This window comes from Pleurodeles waltl, chromosome 11 (assembly GCF_031143425.1).
Source record: "Pleurodeles waltl isolate 20211129_DDA chromosome 11, aPleWal1.hap1.20221129, whole genome shotgun sequence".
NCBI lineage: Eukaryota > Metazoa > Chordata > Amphibia > Caudata > Salamandridae > Pleurodeles > Pleurodeles waltl.
This window is the reverse complement of record NC_090450.1, coordinates 245,367,054-245,385,707: the sequence shown is the minus strand read 5'-3', so window position 1 is coordinate 245,385,707 and position 18,654 is coordinate 245,367,054. Positions and strand designations below refer to the sequence as shown.

Here is an 18,654-nt window from a genome sequence, read left to right as displayed (position 1 = left end):
GCTAAGCAGGCATTTACTGATCAGTACTACATTAGGTCTGAGGCGATATATTAGGCTCACAGGCAAAAAGTATACGAGGAAAGTAATTTTACAGGTAGCTGTTTAAAAAGGTAAGCATCTGAGCAGTTTGCTAGGAACATGATTCACGCACTGAAATGTCCGATTTCGGGGGTAACACATTTGGAGCATGAGAAACTGGGGGAAAATATGCTAGAACGTTATAGACTAATATATAGTCAGAATCAAGTGGTTGAATCTGAAGCCCTCTGGAAATATTTAACCAGGCTCACTATACCCACTCAATCTAGGGGAGCCATTTCTTGCCCTTTTACCAAGTTGGAACTTGTGGAGGTGATCAAAATCCTCCTGAATGGAAAGGCATATGGCCCTGATGACTTACCGGTGCAATTTTTGAAAACCTTCACTGATATGTTAGCAGACTATTTCTTGCTGGTTATCAATACAATGTTAAACGGGAGCACCATCCCGATATCTTTACGGGCAGGAAATGTAGTCAGCTTTTTCAAAAAAGATAAAGACAGTGACAACCCTAATTCATATCGTCCAATTATGCTTTCAAACTCTGTTTATAAGATCACTATGAAGCTCCTGGCTAACTGTATCAATCCAATAGCTGCCAAACTGATCCATCACGACCAGAACGGTTTTATTGCTGGTCGTTAATTGGCAACTAGCATGCATTTTTTGCCGAAGCTTTGGAATATTTTTGTATGAATAGCATCCCTGTTGTTATTCTTTTATTGGATTCTCAGAAAGCCTTTTATCTTGTGATCTGGGATACGTTATTTGACATCTGAACAAAGTTTTGCATTTCTTCCCAGATCACGGGACTGGTGCAAAGGTTGTATCAGAGCACGGAAGCTAATATAATAATCAATTCTGTAGATGTGGAAAATTTTCAAGTGTGCTGGGGCAACCGATAGGGATGTCCTCTTTCGCCTATATTGTTTACTGTTTTTATAGAACCATTAGTCATTGCAATTAGACAGAATCCAGAGATTTGTCCTCCCATTAAGCAGATGGGGAAGATGAAATTGTATGTGGATGACATCATTCTGTTTCTTGATAATAATAGAAGCTCTCAGGAGAAAGCCTTTGAGATATTCTCTCTGTCTGAGCAAATGGGGGGACATAAGGTCAAAAGGAAAAAAAGCGAAATTATTCTCTGTGGATGTAGCTTGGATACATTACTCCCGGAATGGATTCACTGTGTGATCTCTTACCCTAAAAGGGACTTGGGGTTAGATTCTCCTAAAAAACTGAAGATCTATATGAGCTTAATATTGCTCCCTTGCTTTCCAAAACTCAGGCCATGCTAGCACGATGGGAATCACTCCCCCTAACTATTTTAGGGAGGGTCACTCTGATTAAAATGTCAATTCTGCCGTTGTTCTATTTCCTTTTTTCAGCCATTCCATGTGTGTTAACCTCCCTATTATTCAGAAATCTGGAATCCTTGTTTACATCTTTTATTTGGTGCAATAAAACTGCTCAAATCGCACTAAGCACTTTATATGCGGATTTGGAGAAGGGAGGCTTGGCACTCCCCAATGTTAAAGATTTTTATTTTGCTTTCTTTGCACAATACATAGCTAGATTTAATGTCGCTCAGCATAATGGTGGCTTATGTCAGCAGGACTTTCATTAATTGATTTTTTGGGAGCCTGGGATATGTGATACAATAAAACTAGTGATATCCCCAATGAAAGTATGTTATAAGATCGGAGGTGTGTTTTTTAAAAAGAGATTAGATATGTATCAGAGATATGCCGTACCTTATATTAATATCTGTACCTCCTTATCTGAATTGATAACGGAATCCGGTAAACAGCTTGTTCAGGGTGTAATCACAAATTAGGAGTTGGCCAGATTTTGGAAAGGTGGGGATTTTCTAGCTGGTGATTAATGGAAAACCCCGTCGGAAATAGAGGCAGTTGTGCAAGGGGAATTTTTGCTTACAGGGTCCTTCAGAGAAATACTGAAGCTCCTCTCTGGCCTTGATAGTGGTCAGATGTGGGATCGCCAAAATACAGTCAAAGATCTAGTAGATGCTGCAGGAGATAGATGAGCAGGTAGTGGAAAAGGCTGCTCATGGAATTAAAGGGCCCAGATCGTAGCCTAAAAGCAATTAGAAAATGGGAGAAATATGATGGGCAAGAACTAACAAAAGAAATTTCGGAGAAAAATAACTGGCTGAATTTCAATGTATTGAGAAGAACCAATTGGTGCAGAATGCTTTATGTTAGTAAATGGTTGCTTTACCGCACTCCCCAATTCTTAGCGCTGGTTAATACTAATTGGCCCGGTCACTGCCCTCCATAGCACACGGGGTTACTCAAATTGGACATATGTTATAGGTAGGTGTACTCTTATTCAAGAGATCTGGGACAAGATATTTACGTACCTAGAAATAGCTTTACAGATACAAATAGGTCCCTGTATCTGGCTATTAGTTTTGGGCCATGAACCCGGGGGAAGCTTGCTCCCAGATTTATAAAGCTATTAGACATTGCTACTGCAGTAGTTCAATGCCTCCTACTACTACTAAAACTGGTGTACTACGTATGTCCCGACCCTAGACGAATGGATAGCCAAAATGAAACAAGTAACGGAGCAAGAGTGGTTGTATGTGCTGAGATGTGGAGGGATTAGGAGATTCTTTAAAATTTGGGAGAAATTTCTGAAGAAACCAGAGGGCAACGAAACAGCTCATAGGGCTGGTAGACAATCCCATGTCTTGGGTGCTAAGCAATGCTAGGTGGTAATGAAGTATGATATTACTTCATTTCTATGTTTTTATTAACATGTACTGATATTGTGCAATTAATCTGTTTTATAGGTACTAATTTGGTGCATATGAAAATTGTATTTTGGTGTTGATTCTCAATAAAAAACTACAAAATAAGAAAAAGAGATTTAAAATTATTTGCTATCTTTAATTTTTTTTATCCAGTTGATCACTTGATTATTTGTTGCACTCAGGGAAGAGGATGCTGCCCACTTTGCAACCGGCAAACCAGGTTCAACTTTCGGCACTGGCTCAACATCCTGTGATTCTGGGCAAATCACTTAGGGGGTCATTCCGTGACCGCCGGGGCCAGCGGGAGCACCGCCAACAGGCTGGCGGTGCTCCCCAGGGTATTCTGACCGCGGCGGTTCAGCCGCGGCCAGAAAGGGAAAACCGGCGGTCTCCCGCCGGTTTTCCGCTGCCCTGTAGAATCCTCCATGCGCCGCCATGGGGATTCTGACCCCCATACCACCATCCTGTTCCTGGCGGCTTCGGCCGCCAGGAACAGGATGGCGGTATGGGGTGTCGTGGGGCCCCTGCAGTGCCCATGCCAATGGCATGGGCACTGCAGGGGCCCCCGTAAGAGGGCCCCACCCTGAATTTCAGTGTCTGCTTAGCAGACACTGAAATTCGCGACGGGTGCTACTGCACCCGTCGCACATCCTCCACTCCGCCGGCTCCATTCGGAGCCGGCATCCTCATGGAGGGGTGTTTCCCACTGGGCTGGCGGGCGGCCTTTTGGCGGTCGCCCGCCAGCCCAGTGGGAAATCCAGAATACCCGCGGCGGTCTTTTGACCGCAAAGCGGTATTCTGGCGGTTCCCTCCAGGCGGGCGGCTCCCGCCGCCCGCCGGGGTCAGAATGATCCCCTTAATCTCCCCATGCCTAAAACCAAAATGGATGTATTCTTTTGTATTGTAAATTATGCTTATATAATGTACTCCAATATCTTTGAGTCAAGTCTGCTCTATATAAAAGTGCACAAAAAATACATATATATAATTTATATATAAAGGGTTTTACACAATTCTGTCACTAATTGGGCTACATTTGGGTGATATTTGTGCTACATTTGGGCACTTTTTTCCTCTTGTGGCCATCTTGGGAGACTTTTTTGTTATGAAGCTCCCTAATGTCTGCATTTACTGCAGTATCCTCAGCAGAAAATGCTTTCAGTTTCCCACATCGATTCCATCAAGGTGACATTCAGATTTGCCACACTTTAGGCATGCATTCAGAATGTTAGCACTCTAGATGCTCATTAAAACACTGTGGTGTGCTGCCGATCACAGACAGTGTGCTGCTGCTGTTGAACATGCTTGTTTCAGTTTGCATGTAAGACTTTTAATGAAATAGAAGAGGAGGATATTTAAGAGCTCATTTAAAATGTGTCTTAAATTTGTGTTCTACAGTAGTCACCATGGTTTTGAAAACAAAATAGACCCTCATTTCGTTCCTTTCCAAATAAAATGTTTTAAGTTTTACCAGTATGATTCAATCATGATGGCAAAAGGTGTGCCACACTTTTGTCAGAACTAAGAGTGTTAGAGCTCTAAAGTTCTAGTTGTTCTTTAGAACACTCTGGAAGACTGTAGTAGAAATCAGGGAAATAAACCGGCGGGCTGCTGCTTTTGGAAGTACTTGGGGGAAAAGCTTGGGGTGACCCTTCAGTGAGAGCCATTTTTCAACACCCATCTTAAAGAAGTCTATGGAAAAATTCATGGGGATTTTGCGTTTTGGGACCCCTTTTTTCTCTGCCTCTGATTGATGGATCACCCCAGACCTTTCCATGCACAAACTAGTCAAAAAGTAGCAACATTTGGGAAAGGTTTGTGAGATTTGTCAAACGCTGTCAAAGTTATTAGCAACACAAAAAAACACTTTTCTTCTGGAACAGCTGACCTAATTATACGTAGTGTCGACCGCCACTACGTATTGGAATGCTGAGCACTCCAATAAAGACAATAGAGCAGCTCTGGACTTCTAATTGCTAGTAAAAGCCTGTAGCCGCAACATTCCAATGTTTGTCTTTTGGAGCTCTTGCTGTGAACAAAGGCCTCACAGAGCCCAAGGGGATTTCATCGACCTCAGGCTCCATTAAGCCTTTGTTTTACTAATTAGATCATTCTGCTCTCTAGAGGCAGAATGTTCTAATAGCCTTAAAGCCCACCGTAGCTGGCCTATACTGGCCATTAAAGAGCTACTCCCTTGCTAAAGGCCCTCGCCTTTCACTTGGGCCTTTAATGCTGGAGCGGGCCCTTAATGGCTGGTATAGCCTGCTACAGGGGCCTATACGGCTGTAATATATATGTATATATACTTAATACAAAATTGTAGACCTGTAACTGAATAAGGGGAATGTTTTCACCTTCGGAGTTTTCAGTGATTCTCTTTGCATACTTGATTTGAAATCAATTTTATTCAGAATCCCTCTTTGAAAAGCATCCTCAAACTTATGGTTACCTATCTATAATTCTGTATTTTACATGCAATCCAGGATAACATACCAGCACTGAAATGTGCATTAGTGAAGCAAAACAAACATTTTGCTAGCAGAACAGTGCAATCGGTATGTATGAGGCATGAAGTGCGTCTACAACTTGGGACCTTCCCCAGTACGCTCAAAGTAGACTTCTGGCATAGTGATGTTGCATGTACTTACATCAGGTAATTATTTTGAGTGCTACTCTTAATTATAAATGATAAATTATATGCAAATGTCTTATTATATGGTTTTTGTTCTAGCAGACTGGAAGTGACTTCAAATTTGTAGATGGAGGAAAATCACTATTCAAGGTTTCTACCTGTGTTGTATCAACAGTCTATTCTCAGGTAAATTAACCATTCGCACAGATTACTTTAAAATTTCGTTTTAGAAAAATAATCACAGTGAAGGCTGAGCTTTTTCAAGAGTCAAATTGTAACAGTAACATAGGTAATGGTATAGAAATTAAAAGGATAACTATGGGCTAATTAGTATGATACAGATTCTAACTGTAAGCAGTTATATATAGGACTAATTTCTCATGTTGTAAATTTCCAGCAAAATCTCAGTGCAATATTTGGTTCTAATTGAATTCAAGTGATGGGTATGCTGGACTCGGAAATTCACCAAATTGCCGTACTTTTATAGTTTTATTCATCATGCTTCCAAACAAAACACTAGCAGTCAGCTAGTTTATACAATCAAGTACTCATAGAGACTACTGAGATAGCCGGCCAAACACACATGCACACTTGGTGCACAGACTCCACCCCCCCTCCCCTCTCCTCCCTTCTGTGGCCCAGCCCTGCCCCTCTCTGCACATGCTGCTGGCTGAGCCAGCAGCTGTAAAATAAAATGATAATGTAATAGTATTTTATTTTACAGCTTCTGGCTCTTAGCTAGGGGGGTGAAGGTTCTCCACCATTGTGGAGGAGCCGCTCCTGGTACTTATTACATTTGAGCATCTATGCCATTTCATTATTGCAGGTGAATAGAGACATCAAAAGTCTCCTCTAATGAGGAAATTACAGACTGGCTTTGACTGCAGATTCCCATGTGTTATATGTTTTATCTCATGTATGATCCATTGCGTCACGTTGAATGTGAACTGTCAATAGAGGAAAATCTTTCTAATGCACTCAAGCATCTGTTTTACCTACTTCACCATTCACATATTTTTTATTATTTTAGGACCATCATCTAAATACATTTTTCCAAGAATGCCAAAAAAGAGAAAAATACCTCAGTCAACCTCCTTCATCGGATTTTGTTTCTGCCTGTAGGGTAAGTTTCTATTCAATATCAGAATATTACACATTATTGCTATTTTATAGTGCCTCATGACTATCAGATACCCTTTTTATTAGCTTGCTTAGGGAAGCAGCCTGAAGAGCAACGCGGGAACAACGAGGGTCGTTGTCCACAAAAGCAGAACAACGCTTTCCTGAACAACGACCCTGTTTTCCTCTGCTTTAACCACGCATGTCTGAACAACGAACATGCATGGTTAAGGCAGACGAAAATGGACTCGGTATCGGGGAGGCCACAGTCTGGTAGGTGGGGCTGGGGTAGGGTTAGGGGGTAGTTTGAGGGGCGGGGTGCGAGTAGTTTCAGTTTTTAGAGGCGAGGTGGGGTACTTTTAGGTTTTAGGGGCGGGGGGGGGTCACAATAGTTTTAGGGGTGGGTGGGGGTTGGGGTAGTTTAGGTTTTAGGGGCGGGTGGGGGTGGTGGTAGTTTTAGGGGCGGGGATGGGGTGTTGGGTTAGTTTTCAGTTTTAGGGGTGGGAATTGCCGTAGTTTTAGAGGCAGGGGTGAGGGTAGCAGTAGTTTCGGTTGTATGGGTGGGGTGGGCGGTCGGGGTAGTTTTAGCGGTGAGGTCGGGCAGTTTAGGTTTCAGGGGCTGGAAGGGGGAGGTCAGGTTAGTTTAAGGGGCAGGATGGCGGTTGGGGTAGTTTTAGGGTTTAGTGGTGGGGGTCGGGGTACTTTTAGGTTTTAGGGGCAGGGGTTGGGGGTCGCAGTAGTTTTAGAGGTGGGGTGGGGGTTGGAGTAGTTTTAGGTTTTAAAGGTAGGGGTGGGGAGTTGTGGTAGTTTTAGGGGCAGGGTGAGGGTTGGGGTAGTTTAGGTTTTAATGGTGGGGTGGGGGATTGGGGTAGTTTTAGGGGCGAGGGTGGGGGTTCGGGGTACTTTTAGGTTTTAGGGGCGTGAGTGGGGACTCGGGGTACTTTAAGGTTTTAGGGGCATGGGTGGGGGGGTCGCAGTAGTTTTAGTGGTGGGCGGGGGTTTGGGTGGTTTTAGGGGCAGGGGTGGGGGTTGCAGTAGTTTTAGGGGCGGGTGGGGATTGGGGTAGTTTTAGGTTTTAAGGCTGTTGGTGGAGGGGTCAGGGTACTTTTAGGTTTTAGGAGCAGGGAGGGGGGTCGCAGTAGTTTTAGGGGCGGTGTGGGGACTTGGGGTAGTTTTAGGTTTTAGGGGTGGGGATGGGGGACGCAGTAGATTTAGGGGCAGGGTGGGGGTTGGGGTAGTTTAGGTTATTGGGGTGGGGGGTCAGGGAGGTCGCATGCTGGAACCATACATGCCATTCCATGCATGCCTTTACTAGGAATGTTTTTACAATGAAAAATCGTTGTTAAAGCATTTGTGGTAAAGGCATTAGTGGTAACAATGCAGTCGTTGTTCCGACCACGTTGTTCAGCCATGCGTGGTTCCAGCATGCGTTGTTCCAACATATATTTGTTTGCTTATATATAAATCAACTTTCACCATTATGATTTTCAATGGTGCACATTTAGGTACATTTTAGTTTGCTGTGTATGGATCCAGATCAAGTCCTCATGCCTTTTATTCTAGATCATTTAAAAACATCCCCTAAAGTAAAAGTGTTGCAATGATACATGTGTACACTATCAACGGGCATACAGAATCTCACCAAGTTGCGTAGGCCTACACTGAATTTGATGTAAACATGTACCAACTTGAGCCAGCCTGTTGTCCTTAATGTGCACTTATACATTTTCTTTCATATGTATAACAGTTTATTGTGCATCATTTGGAAGTGATAGAATATATATACAGTGTCCTTGCTGCATGCCATTAACTGTTATCAAGGTGTTATGACAAATTTCCTGACCGGGACAGCCATGTTTTTGGGAACACATTTAAAATGCGGTCAAGAAGTGGCTTGTTTTTCATCATCCATTCTCCTATGTACTGATGTTTCAAGCGTATGTTAGAAGCTTCAGAATTTACTTCCATTTAAGAGGAAACCCAATAATTACTGATTTGTTTTTTACAAAGTACAAAATACTTTTAGAAAAAATGTATAATTGTTCATAATTAAAGTTGGTGTTTTGCTTTGTTATTCACAATATTTTAACACACCATGCTGTCACCTCAAATCCAAAGAATGCAGCGTATTTATGCCAAAGCAGCTATATTAGTGAAATGCTGAGAACATCAATAAATGTATTGAAATATTGATGGCATATATTTGCCCACATCTCAATTCAGTATTTCAAACTGCAAATGATAGGCATGATACTTACTTATTCCTTTCAAGTGCCATTGCACGTATTCATTGCTAGAGAAAAAGACTGATCATGGTTGTATATTGTTTGAGTTAGTTATGTGTCGGTTCTCAAGTTGTGCCATTCATTTTAATTTTCAATGTGTCTGCTGCTTTCCCATAATAGTGATAGAACCGGTTAGCCTCATTAGAGACAATTTATACATCTGCATAGATGTCAAACTATTTCATCTAATATCAAGGGGGTCTTTAAGAATAAAGGATTACATCTAAATATTTTACAATTAATGTACTTACAGAACTTACTGAATGTGGAGAAAATTCAGGCAATTATAAGCTTCCTGCCTGTGGTTTTAAACCAGCTCTTTCATATTTTGACACAAAATGAGGATGAAGAGATTTCTGTTGTCACAACCAGGTATTTATACTATTTTGAGTTACTTTTACGTATGATCATTCTGATTTAGAATATTTCTGAGTAATCAGTGTACAATTGTATATTCAATTTGAATTTTCAGTGTCATAGATATACGGATGCAGGTTATAAATTCACTGTACTTTCCCGATTGCAAACCGAAGTTGTGTGGTTATATAGTTAAAACCACTTTGTATATTATTAGGGCAAAAACAAGATGCAGCTAATTTGGGATCCCAAGGTCACAATAACAATAGTGAAATATATGTATCTATGTATAATCAATTAGCTAAGTCATTACAGAAGGTCTTTCTGCTCCTGGTCTTATTAATTTGTGTTTCAAAGGCATAAAAGCCCATCACCTGTTGCACCAATATTTGTTCATCCATGCATACCAAATCTTTCCAGTGTCAGGGTATCACTGGGCGTGCAATCATCATGGCTAAAAGTATTAAATTGAATGCAAATTGAGTCATATATCTGAACATAATAATTAGGGTTTCTCTACAAGATATATAATCTATTTCCTTACGAGACCCATTCAAAAACAGTATCACAACACATCCATCTCCTACTCCGCATCCTCTACCTCCTCCCATGCACTTGCCTTATATGTCCTCACTCTCCTATACAGACACAGGCAGTCCAAGCTCTTATTCACCAGTGGAAGTCTTTGCACCTGTGTATCTTGCTGTCTGGACACTTTTGGGAGGATTATGATGTGGCCTTCCCACAGACCCATCTTGGAACACATCCCAGTTAGGGTTTCAGCACCTAGGGTCAGATGTATCTAAGGGTTTTACCCATTCTGTGTCTATGGGAAAATGCTTTAGTACATATGGCCCCTAATGCCTATGACACAACCCCATACCATAGTGTCATTCAGAGTGTCGCCACCTACCCCAAGGTGCATGTATTTATATCCCAGGGGAAGAAGATTTCCTTATAGAGATCCTCTCTAAGATAGAGCAGTCTTCCCAGTACCTCCCTATGATCAAAGGGCTGGTTAAGTCGGCTCTTGATATTTTATGGGAGCTAGTAAAATCTCACATTGTTACACCACATATTGAGAACAAAATAAGCCAGTTCCCTCTGAACACTAAATTATAGCTCATGTTCCCCCAGATTTACTAGTGGTCACCACTGTTAGGACACAGGCAGCAGCCCAGGCCACTTGGGTGCGCCACCTCCTGGTAAGGAGAGTAAGCCCAGAAATGCTGCAGGAAAAGTAGTAGCTGTAGGCATGGTAACAGACTGGTGCATAGTTAAATCAGTTGGTCTCCTATCTAGATATTCTAGGGCTTAGTGGGAAGAAACGGAGGGGGCTCGTGCATCATCTTCCATACCAGTATCAGAAGGAGAAACAGCTAGTTAAAGATAGTAAGGCTATATCTAAAGCTAGCCTTTCATGTGCCTTAAATGCCGCAGATGAAACTGCAAGGCGAGTAAACACTTGATCCAGCACTGGGCCCTATTTCAAATTCCAGGGGCCGAAGATTTTTTCTTCTGTGCCCCGAAGGGTGAGGAGTAGGTGTGGGTGAAGAATTCAGCTCCGATGGCATAGCTTGCAGAGTTTTCCCCATTCCATGCTCTGCCCCCCACGCGGAGTGCAGAGTGGAGGTTTTTCTCTTGCATGGCTCACCAACATTAAGTTGGCGAATGCAAGTGAGAGAAATTGCTAAGTTGGGGAGAGTGAGCAAGATTTCTGAACTGGATTGGTTTCAGCAGGTCACTACCGCTTGCATTGAGAAAGTTGGTGCTGGCATTGAGGAAACTGCTCTTCGAGTCGAAAATCTACTGAAGCAGCAGAAAGAAGTTAGCACTACCTGGCATTCTGCGTGATGCGATTCACGCTTATTTTACAGTGCGGAAGAAACCCCTGGCTCTGAAAAACAGCAACAACAGCAAAAGCAGCAAAAACAGCGTGACTTACCCAAACTCCACCGCTCCAAGGACTCCCTGTGGCACGGCAGAGTTTTTTGGGCACTTTGCGGAGCTCCGCATAGCAGAACTTCGCAAACTCCTCTTAGGTCTAGTGAGAAGATAATGCATCAAGTTATTCAAATTAATTACAGTGTAACTTGATGGTCACACTTTCAATCCCAAACACCAACTTATAGTTCAAAGGGCTTTAGTTAGACTCAAAGTTAAACTTAAATATATATATATGCATCTCAAAATCATAGTATAAATGAACAGAATAACCAAGGGTGAATCAAAAAGACGTATAGTATGTAATTTAACTAACATGTAAAAGACCACTAATTCAACAGCGATAATGCAGAAAATCAGGACAAACAATTGATGCATAGTGTTTGAATCCAAGTTTTCCTGCCTAGCCAATTAATCTAAAATCCTGACTATGCTATTATTCTATAGGTTCAGGAAAGTAGTCAGCACGACAGAACTTCTGGAGAGGTTTCCATCAAGAGAGGTATGGCGGCATGAAGCCACATAGAAATTAGAGTTCAAGAAAGGTATCTAAGTAAGGTCCACTCTCAGTTAAAGGCAAGGGAAATCTGAAGCTTACCACTAACTAAATCACACTTAAATCTTGATTCTTTCAAGTGTGATCTTATAGGCAAATACCTTTCCCAGTTCAAAACTTAGTCACAGATCATAAGTTGCTAATTGACACTTTGAGCCTTCTGAAGTTTTCAGCCTCGACCTTGGTACATTCATGCGCTTTGGAATTTTACAAGAGTTACAGCTCCCAGCTCAGGATATTACTCACCTCCACAATAAGCATTCTGCTGGACTTTTCTTATCATCCCAAACAATGAGCTCCCTATTTACTTGGTCTTGGATCCTGACACCTGCAGCTTTAGAAAAACATTTAAAAAGCAAACTACAAGTTGAAGGTTAGAACCCAGAAAAATATATGTGCCTTCACTCCAGCCAAACTAATTAAGCATGAAAACACTTTCAGGTTGAATGAATTCTATACTTCCCAATGATTATAAAGAATAAAAACACTGTAACAAAAACAGTCTTTCAAAACGATGATAAAATATGGCACACATGAAATATTGTATTCATCTGTGCACTTTACTCATTTATTTCACTGTGCACTACATTTAAATTAAGACATTTCTTACATTAAGAAGAAACACAACTACCCCTTCTTTTCATGTTTTAAGAGATTTAATCGCACAGCCAGGTTACGATCTCTCAACCCTCCCCCTGATGACTTTTTTGAGTCACTATAAATCCCTTTCAGTCTTGAATGAGCCTCTCTAAAACCTGATTGTATTAAAAAGTTTTCACCTTGACTCCTCCAAAAGCTTACTTTCATCATAATGTTTGCACTGACTATCTTACAATTCAGCTTCTGCTCTCTTTCTCTTATGACCTCCCCGAATCTTCCTTGTCAGGAACATTTTGTATCCAACTGTAGGAAAGTACCATCTTGCCTGGCATGTTACCCCCATATTTCACTGTATATATGTTGTTTTAGTGTATGTGTCACTGGGACCCTGCCAGCCAGGGCCCCAGTGCTCATAAGTGTGCCCTGTATGTGTTACCTGTGTTATGACTAACTGTCTCACTGAGGCTCTGCTAATCAGAACCTCAGTGGTTATGCTCTCTCATTTCTTTCCAAATTGTCACTAACAGGCTAGTGACCAATTTTACCAATTTACATTGGCATACTGGAACACCCTTATAATTCCCTAGTATATGGTACTGAGGTACCCAGGGTATTGGGGTTCCAGGAGATCCCTATGGGCTGCAGCATTTCTTTTGCCACCCATAGGGAGCTCTGACAATTCTTACACAGGCCTGCCACTGCAGCCTGAGTGAAATAATGTCCACGTTATTTCACAGCCATTTTACACTGCACTTAAGTAACTTATAAGTCACCTATATGTCTAACCTTTACCTGGTAAAGGTTGGGTGCTAAGTTACTTAGTGTGTGGGCACCCTGGCACTAGCCAAGGTGCCCCCACATTGTTCAGGGCCAATTCCCTGGACTTTGTGAGTGCGGGGACATCATTACACGCGTGCACTATACATAGGTCACTACCTATGTGTAGCTTCACAATGGTAACTCCGAATATGGCCATGTAACATGTCTATGATCATGGAATTGCCCCCCCAATGCCATCCTGGCATTGGTGTGACAATCCCATTATCCCCCGGGTCTCTAGCACAGACCCGGGTACTGCCAAACTGCCTTTCCCGGGGTTTCACTGCAGCTGCTGCTGCTGCCAACCCCTCAGACAGGTTTCTGCCCTCCGGGGGTCCAGCCAGGCTTGGCCCAGGAAGGCAGAACAAAGGACTTCCTCAGAGAGAGGGTGTTACACCCTCTCCCTTTGGAATAAGGTGTCAGGGCTTGGGAAGGAGTAGCCTCCCCCAGCCTCTGGAAATGCTTTGATAGGCACAGATGGTGCCCATCTCTGCATAAGCCAGTCTACACCGGTTCAGGGATCCCTCAGCCCTGCTCTGGGGCGAAACTGGACAAAGGAAAGGGGAGTGACCACTCCCCTGACCTGCACCTCCCCTGGGAGGTGCCCAGAGCTCCTCCAGTGTGCTCCAGACCTCTGCCCTCTTGGAAACAGAGGTGCTGCTGGCACACTGGACTGCTTTGAGTGGCCAGGGCCAGCAGGTGACGTCAGAGACTCCTTCTGATAGGCTCCTTCAGGTGTTGCTAGCCTATCCTCTCTCCTAGGTAGCCAAACCTCCTTTTCTGGCTATTTAGGGTCTCTGCTTTGGGGAATTCCTTAGATAACGAATGCAAGAGCTCATCAGAGTTCCTCTGCATCTCTCTCTTCACCTTCTGCCAAGGAATCGACTGCTGACCGCGCTGGAAGCCTGCAAAACTGCAACAAAGTAGCAAAGACGACTACTGCGACCTTGTAACGCTGATCCTGCCGCCTTCTCAACTGTTTTCCTGGTGGTGCATGCTATGGGGGTAGTCTGCCTCCTCTCTGCACTAGAAGTCCTGAAGAAATCTCCCGTGGGTCGACGGAATCTTCCCCCTGCAACCGCAGGCACCAAAGAACTGCTTCACCAGTCCTCTGGGTCTCCTCTCAGCACGACGAGCGAGGTCCCTTGAACTCAGCAACTCTGTCCAAGTGACTCCCACAGTCCAGTGACTCTTCAGTCCAAGTTTGGTGGAGGTAAGTCCTTGCCACCCCACGCTAGACTGCATTGCTGGGAACCGTGTGTTTTGCAGCTACTCCGGCTCCTGTGCACTCTTCCAGGATTTCCTTTGTCCACAGCCAAGCCTGGGTCCCCAGCACTCTAACCTGCAGTGCACGACCTCCTGAGTTGTCCTCCGGCGTCGTGGACCCTCTTTCGTGACTTCGGGTGAGCTCCGGTTCACTCCACTTCGTAGTGCCTGTTCCGGCACTTCTGTGGGTGCTGCTTGCTTCTGAGTGGGCTCCTTGTCTTGCTGGACGCCCCCTCTGTCTCCTCACGCAATTGGTGACACCCTGGTCCCTCCTGGGCCACAGCAGCATCCAAAAACCCTAACCGCGACCCTTGCAGCTAGCAAGGCTTGTTAGTGGTCTTTCTGCACGGAAACACTTCTGCACGACTCTTCACCACGTGGGACATCCATCATCCAAAGGGGAAGTTTCTAGCCCTTGTCGTTCTTGCAGAATCCACAGCTTCTACCATCCGGTGGCAGCTTCTTTGCACCCACAGCTGGCATTTCCTGGGCATCTGCCCACTCCCGACTTGATCGTGACTCTTGGACTTGGTCCCCTTGTTCCACAGGTACTCTCGTCAGGAAATCCATTGTTGTTGCATTGCTGGTGTTGTTGTTTCTTGCAGGATTCCCCTATCACGACTTCTGTGCTCTTTGGGGAACTTAGGTGCACTTTGCACCCACTTTTCAGGGTCTTGGGGTGGGCTATTTTTCTAACCCTCACTGTTTTCTTACAGTCCCAGCGACCCTCTACAAGGTCACATAGGTTTGGGGTCCATTCGTGGTTCGCATTCCACTTCTAGAGTATATGGTTTGTGTTGCCCCTATCCCTATGTGCCCCCATTGCATTCTATTGTGACTATACTTTGTTTGCACTGTTTTCTATTGCTATTACTGCATATTTTGGTATTGTGTACATATATCTTGTGTATATTTGCTATCCTCATACTGAGGGTACTCACTGAGATACTTTTGGCATATTGTCATAAAAATAAAGTACCTTTATTTTTAGTATATCTGTGTATTGTGTTTTCTTATGATATTGTGCATATGACACTAGTGGTACTGTAGGAGCTTCACTCGTCTCCTAGTTCAGCCTAAGCTGCTCTGCTAAGCTACCTTTTCTATCAGACTAAGCTGCTAGACACCCTTCTACACTAATAAGGGATACCTGGGCCTGGTGCAAGGTGTAAGTACCCCTTGGTACTCACTACAAGCCAGTCCAGCCTCCTACACCAACCAACAAAACTATTCCTACTATTGAAATAATCAACAATGGTCTCACCACAAAACCTACATTTCTACTTCCCAAATCCCCAAACCACATGCCTATAGCAGAAAATCCATTTCCAATTACTTCCAATGGACCAGTCACTTCCAGTTCCTTCAAATCTTTTATCAACTCTGAAATGTTCCGGATATCCTTCTCCAAATCCTTCCTTTTTATTGGAATAAAGTTACAACATTGTTAAACCTTCCAAATCCGACCAATTCCACCCTGTTATATGAGCAACAAATCTAGTGCAAGTCAATTTTGTAAAACCATTGACCTTATTGCAACCATCTCAGTATTTACTAACAACAACAAATTTGCTGTGCTAGTAGCCAGCTTATTCTCTATTGTAGAAAACTTTCTAATCTTGAGATCATTCAAACTCACTCCCACTAATGGAATCAATGCACCAATTCTATCTCCCACTATTTCTGCAGCACTAGCTCCTCGTCTAGTTCTGGGTTTCATCTTCCACACAGGATCTTCAAGATGCTCCACATGACAGATCTTTGAAAAACACTATTGGTAGGTAACAAGTACCATGCCATCATTTCGACAACTTAAAATATTCATACTGTTCATAAATAAAATACACTCCAGGAATCACAGGATTCTTTCCATCCAAAATTCGCTTTCCTCTGACCTCAAAAACAGGCTCACAATCACTCTTCCCTATGAACAACATATTTATGTATCTCTGATCAATGTGTATGTACAATTTCCCTTTATACTGCCAGTCTAAAGTTAAAGCTGGTAAATTCCCTTTCACTTGATGTTCTATTGCTTCCTTTTTCTGTCTGTGTTGTGTTGCAAGATCTTTATTTGTTTTTGATTTATTTTCTAATTCCCTTCTTTTGTGTTTCAGTAAATTAAACAAATTATTTTCTATTTCAGTCATTGAACAGGTCAGATTGTGCCAATGTGCATATGTGGTGTCTAAAGGTTTTAATGATAAAAATATTTTCCTGCAATCTCTGCACCTTTAAAAAATTGGTTAATATCCAGGTGCTTAAACAAAGGAACTTCTGGCAACACTAAGTCATAGTTCATAATTCAAAAAGTAATATTGAAAACGTCCTTCAATGTAATATATATTCAGTAGCAAACTACAGAAAAAATGCCATATGTCAATGGGATGTGATGATATGTGATGCCTTCTGACACAGAAGCAGGTAACTGCGTACAGACATAGCAGTCTCTAGCATTGATTGTATTTACATACTCGTACAACCCCTTAAAATATGTACATTATCTGAATTATGTTCTCTAGACTCTTCTAAGTTTTATGCTTTATCATCTAGCATATAAACATTATTATCTTTAGGACTAAGAGTTTGTGAGGGAACACTAGGAGGTATCTTTTTATCTTCTGAATGTTTAGAGGAAAACACCTCTACTAATAACACTATTAATACTATAGGAGAAATAAACAATACGTCTCCTATTATGTATCTAGTCATACTTTTCTTATTTGGCTCTATTACATCTTTTAGAATTAAATAGTTTATCAAAATAAGAGCTCAGCAGCACAATATATCTTTGTTGGTTTAACCAGTGCGAACAGCAACAGAGTTCAAAGTTCATTAAGCAACAACATATAAATCTTCGTGAGACTTCCATAGCCCTACTCGGTGTTCTTCTAAATGATAAGCCTCTTTTTTCTTTTATGAGGGCCTAGGAAATCTTAGAAATTCTCTATCCCAATCAACAAAATGTCTCTAATATTTATACAAACCAAGTTTATTGATGGCAGTGAAAATTCAAAGTACAACCTAACTACAATGTTTAGTTCATGTAGGTTCAGCCAAAACAGTATGTCATTCCACATTCCCAGAACTCTTTATCTGCGACTATTTCATTTGCGAAGTAAGTGCACTCTGGCAAAGAATACCTACGACTAGGCACTCTTGTTCTCTTTGATCTTCTAACTACCACACCTTCTTCTTCATTTTCACTCAAATCAGAACTTTCAGTTTCCTCAGCAATCCTTGGTAATACACGTTCTTAAGGCAGACTCACTTTCCCTCTTTAATTTCTTCAGGGCCAGCTTCCACTCGCTTTCTTCCAGCACTAGTTCCTTCTTCATGGTCTGATTCTGAGTCAGACTCATTAACCACAGGGCAAGGTTCAATTGTCTCTGTTTCGGTCTCAGACGTGAGTTGTTCGAGACCCCCTTCAGCCTGATGAAGTGCTGTTTCTGGATCAGTTTGGTCCCCGACAGCTTGTTGGTCCTTCTCTTGTCGTCTTTCTTGCATCACTGGTTCTTCTGGAACAGGCGCTGTCGTGTTGAGGGGACACTAAACTCTGCGAGTGTGGGAAGTGTGTCCAGTTGTGGAGACCTACACATTTTACAGCAGTCGTCGACACTGAGAATCACCTTATAAGGCCCACATGACTGTGGTTCTAAACACATCTTTTTGACATGTTTCTTCACCAAGACCTAATCACCTGGATTAAGGTCATGGCATTGTTCTTGATGTGGAAGTGTTGTGACTGCTCCAACCTGATGAGATGCAGAATGCACCACATGAGTTAGTCCTTTGCCAAGGTCTAGGACCATATCATCAGTAATATGCACAAGTGAATTTGCAGGAATCGCTTGCAGTCTCATTGCCCTCCCCATTATGATTTCATAGCGGGGCAGTCCAGTCTTTCAATCAGATATACCCCACAAACTCATTAACACAAGAGGCAGAGCATCAGGCCATTTCAATTACGTTGAAGCACACACCTTTGCCAGTCTGGATTTCAGTGTGCCATTCACCTGCTCACAAAACCCGAAACCTCAGATCTATAACTACAATGTAATCGCTGCTCTTTTTGCTGCACACAACAATTTCAGAATCTCATTCTTGAAATTAGTTCCTCGATCTGATTCCAAAGAGGTTGGGATACCTAATCCAGGAATGAGTTCCCTCAGTAACAGTTTAGCTACAGTGAGACTATCTTTTTGCATAGTTGAGTAAGCCTCAACCCAATGGGAAAAGACACACGCTACAACCA

At 42.6% G+C, this 18,654-nt stretch overlaps 1 protein-coding gene across 5 annotated transcripts in view; it reads left to right on the top strand.

Annotated features, from left to right (window-relative positions):
• Window positions 1-18,654, top strand: part of DOCK10 (dedicator of cytokinesis 10) — a 1,618,956-nt gene that overhangs the window by 1,067,404 nt on the left and 532,898 nt on the right. For 3 of the 5 annotated variants that reach the window (XM_069213490.1, XM_069213491.1, XM_069213492.1), the window contains exons 22-24: window positions 5,553-5,639; window positions 6,484-6,576; window positions 9,111-9,229. In XM_069213490.1, coding sequence (XP_069069591.1) covers window positions 5,553-5,639; window positions 6,484-6,576; window positions 9,111-9,229 — 299 coding nt within the window. The remainder of the gene's footprint in view (window positions 1-5,552; window positions 5,640-6,483; window positions 6,577-9,110; window positions 9,230-18,654) is intronic. The other 2 variants (XM_069213493.1, XM_069213489.1) reach the window with 1 other exon arrangement.